Source organism: Branchiostoma floridae, chromosome 5 (assembly GCF_000003815.2).
Source record: "Branchiostoma floridae strain S238N-H82 chromosome 5, Bfl_VNyyK, whole genome shotgun sequence".
In the NCBI taxonomy this organism is placed as follows: domain Eukaryota; kingdom Metazoa; phylum Chordata; class Leptocardii; order Amphioxiformes; family Branchiostomatidae; genus Branchiostoma; species Branchiostoma floridae.
In genome coordinates this window covers 6848571-6852635 of record NC_049983.1, presented here as the reverse complement: position 1 = coordinate 6852635, position 4065 = coordinate 6848571, and the positions used below count along the sequence as shown (strand labels likewise).

General features: G+C 43.6%; 1 protein-coding gene across 1 annotated transcript in view; it reads right to left on the bottom strand.

The window, feature by feature from the left end:
* LOC118415636 overlaps positions 1 to 1610 on the bottom strand; it is a 4542-nt gene extending 2932 nt beyond the window's left edge. The window contains exons 1-3 of the mRNA XM_035820345.1: positions 1607 to 1610; positions 871 to 1128; positions 74 to 331 (exon numbers count right to left, since the gene is read on the bottom strand). Coding sequence (XP_035676238.1) covers positions 74 to 331; positions 871 to 1128; positions 1607 to 1610 — 520 coding nt within the window. The remainder of the gene's footprint in view (positions 1 to 73; positions 332 to 870; positions 1129 to 1606) is intronic.
* Positions 1611 to 4065: the final 2455 nt, after the last annotated feature.

Below are 4065 nucleotides of genomic sequence, written 5' to 3'. Positions count from 1 at the left end.
ATCACCATCATAATCGGCAATATCTATGTAAGAACGTCTGTGCCTCAGCATGCTACAGATGCTCTATTCTTACCCTGACATTGAGGTTCTTGTCCCAGCCAGGTTGCGGTTGGTATGTGGCAGTAGAAGTAACCTTCTCCGTCAGGGGACAGATATGGCGCCCCTGTCGTAAATAACGGAAGCGAGCACCAGACCTTACAGCGGCCCATGAGACCGCCGTACAGTACGGTATCGGACACGCGGTCCTGGTAGTACCCGGCACTGTAGTAGCTGTAGTCACAGTCCACTGTGGCGTTAGCGGGACTCCACGGGAACTCGCCGCATGGCTTCGCTGTGGGAGACAATCGTCAAATTTCTGTCACATATACGTTTGATCTTGTTAGCAACCTTAAAAGGTAGAGACATTGTTTTCGGCATGTGTGTGGACAGTTGGATCAAAACGCGCTTCATTTCATCTGTTTCTGGCATACATTATGACGATTTATTAGCGGGAACTAATCACAGAAGAAGATATACATGTCAACATATTTCTTCTCTTATTACTTTGATATCTAAAAAGAAGATACTATGGAGAACACGACGCGTCCGTTTGGACCCCGCTGTTTCATTTGGTCAAAAAATGTGTTTATGCGGTGGAAAGGTTTCAATTTTTGGCGATATCTTCGTAATACCCCTGTCATATTATCGACGATCTCCGGGCGTATCGATGAAAGGTCGGCCATATTTAAGATCGACAGAGGGTTTGCGCGTATTTTTCACCTGAAAAAGGCATGTAGACAGATTGCTAAAATCGATCAGATAAATCAGACGAAGACATTAATTCATCTTCAATCAAAATTTGTGACTTCTTGCCCTACTTAAAATCCTTACCTTCGCACCGAGGTTCGGTTCCAAGCCATGTTGACGAGTCTACATGGCAGTAGTAGTAGTTGTGAGATCCATTGTAGGAAGTAACCAGCGACCCTATCATCGTGTTATCGGCACAGTTGACCGCACAACGCCCTCTGAAATCACCATAGTACCGTGTACCGGTGATGAGGTCGTAGAGGCTGCTGGACCTGTAGTAGCTGTAGTCACAGTCCACTGTGGCGTTTTCAGGGCTCCAGGGGAAGTCTCCACATGGCCTCGCTGCGGGGAGGGATTGGACCAATAGAAAGATTTGCATAATTCATACGAATAACACACAGGTAACATTTTCCACAAAGAAAGGAATTAGATCAATGTTTCTGGTGAAGCGTTTTGGTTCTCACGTATTTGTAAACATCCAGAGGGAAAAGTAAAAAGGTAACGGCACTGAACTTTAATCCAACACATTCCAGCAAACTCCAAACTGAACCATGAATAAACAAGCGGGCTTTTGCGCATTCTGGAAACTGTTTAGTGCATTGTTTACAATGTTTCCCCGGCCATTGCTACACGTGCATTGGTCTGCCACTTTCTGTTGTGTCGCGAGAAAATAACATTTCAGGACAGTGTAACTGATAGCAAGTCCTTTGGGATGCTTTTCCCAGTGGAACTTTAATCCAACACAATCATATAACAAGGCTGTTTATCTATGGATTTCATATTTACAACGACAAATTTGTATCAATCGGCAGGCACTTACTCATGGTTAAATTGGAAAATCGGCATGTCGGGAAACTGCTGATAGTAGCGATCAAAAAACGGCCCGAAAATACATCAACCAGCGGCAAATCCGTTCTGCTGTTCCACTACACAGTTATGACGTTCTATGAAATTTTTCGTACGTTGTTTGGTAAGCAAATGGTGGTAAAATATATTGTTTTGTGAATGGCTCTCCAAAAATATACCCACAAAACACACTACAAACTGCCTACATTACGTCCCCCATGTGGGGCTGTTGGTATCGCCGCTGAGATCCATCTTGCTAGCCTTTGGATGTGAGCACTTTCAAGAATAGGGGCGTGCTAAGGCATGATTCAAAATGGCGGATGTTCGGATTTCCGCTGAATAAATGTAACAAAGCCTGGATCAGTACTTGAAAGAGGGACACACCAAGGCATGTTGGTTGTCTTGGATGGACAGTTGATTAATCTGTTTTATATTTCACTGTGATGATGAATGTTTAATGTGAGGACGAAAAGTAGAATTGCTTGAAATTACGATCGCTGCCCCCCTTCCATGGCTTGATTAGGGAAGGAAAACATACCGGAAGATTGATTAACTTGTCGCTGCAACGTGCAATCTTTGTGAGCTCAAACTTACAAGGTTTTAAGTCGTATAGATCTACCTTACTGGTTTTGTAAAACACTTAAAAGAATTTGCATACCGGAGCTAGTTTTTGACTAACAGATAGGTTCTGAAAATTGTTGGATTAAAGTTGCGCTCAGTGCCGTTAATCATAAACATCACGAAATCAGAAAATGACATTTCCATTTGATCCGTGTTAAAGAAATGTCTTTTTATAAGACCTACGGCATTGGTACTGTTGAGAGAATAGAACACGGTTTCTGGTCATTGTTCAAGTCCTATCGACTGTAAACACCTAATAACCGCCAGCTACCACCACCCCAACCCCACCCCCACCCCACCGTGCCCTCGTGCAGTGTAGACAGCCAAGTCCAAACACTTGCTTCGCCTTCGATCTTATTTGAAAACAACAATGTCGCAGGATCTTTTGTGTGGAAAAGACGGAACTTCTTTTGTACGAATCGCGAAAGCTAAAGCGGATGGGACATCTCCGACGACAACTCTTATACGCATCCCAAGGGGAAACACGGAATTCCTGAGAATGATTGATGGCAGGGACGAATGTCGTTAACTGTTTAAGTGATACACGCTTCCTGATTTGACATCCTATTATATTCTCAACGACGGCGACTTGTTGGGTATGTACCTCCGCGATCTACCAGGACAGCAAAACATGCTATAAACAAGCCGGAGCCAGCCTTAATTTCCTGATATAGCCCACTTTGTAAAGGTATGAATGAGAACTCACCTGTGGGAGGGGTTGTTGTCCACCACCAGGGAGCTGACGTGGTTGCTGCAGCTGGGGGACAAAACACCAAAGAGGGAGGATTGTTGATCGCAATGATATGATAAATCCATCTTACAATACTGGTCTTTTCCCCTTGCTGTTACCAAAAGCCCTTGTCAGCTTAGAAATCATGTTTGACATGAAAGTTCGATTTTTCCCTAGTAGATATTATTTGATAGCTCAGAATTTCGATGTGTACAATCCATAACTTACATGCAGTGGGCAGGGCGATCCCGACAAGCACCGCGAGTACAGGAAGCGTCACAGACATTCCCACCATGCTCTGCGTGAAGTAAAAATATAGTTTTAGCTGTGACCGCGTTGCCATTGAGATTATACAATAACAGACAGAGATCCGAGGTTGCTTTTTCTTTTGCCCGTCTCTTTCTTGTCCGCTAAATTCCGTGTAAGACTTAGGTCACATTTCCAAGCCGGGGCCTGGTCGGGTAGCTTTAGGGAGCGAAATGATTGATACAAAAGGCACCAAAATGTACAACATTCCAAAATGAGATTCATGAGCATGATTTGTGCATATTTTTAGGTATAAATTTCTATTTTTCGTTTCCACAAACAGCCCGACCGGACCCCCCGTTTGGAAATGCGACGTGAGCCTAAGACCCCGTTCACACTCAAAAAAATGAAGCGGCTTCAACGTGGAAGCCGCTTGAACATGCAATCCGCTTCAAAAAAATTACGTTCACACTCATTACAGACAATCAGATTAATCGCACACAATCCAAGCTGATTGTGATTCCGTACCTGGACTTCAGGTACTTTTTGTACAACATTGTTTGTAGGTTTTCTCAAACCCACTCTTAATAGTCTTATATCATGATCCAGAGAGAGATTTGTTCAAAGATATGCTTGTTTTTTTGTGATTTTTTAGCTTGCTGTGGTTCCTCTCTCTTCGCGTGATAAAAAAAAGCTTTGTTTGCTTCCCATTCCACTTGCCTTGACCCGACAGCGTTTTTTTTTCTTTCTATCCAGACATTATCATTGGCCACAAAAATTAGTAACGTGAGCAAACCTGTCAATGTGGCGTGTGTTCCTGCTCCCGCCGATACATG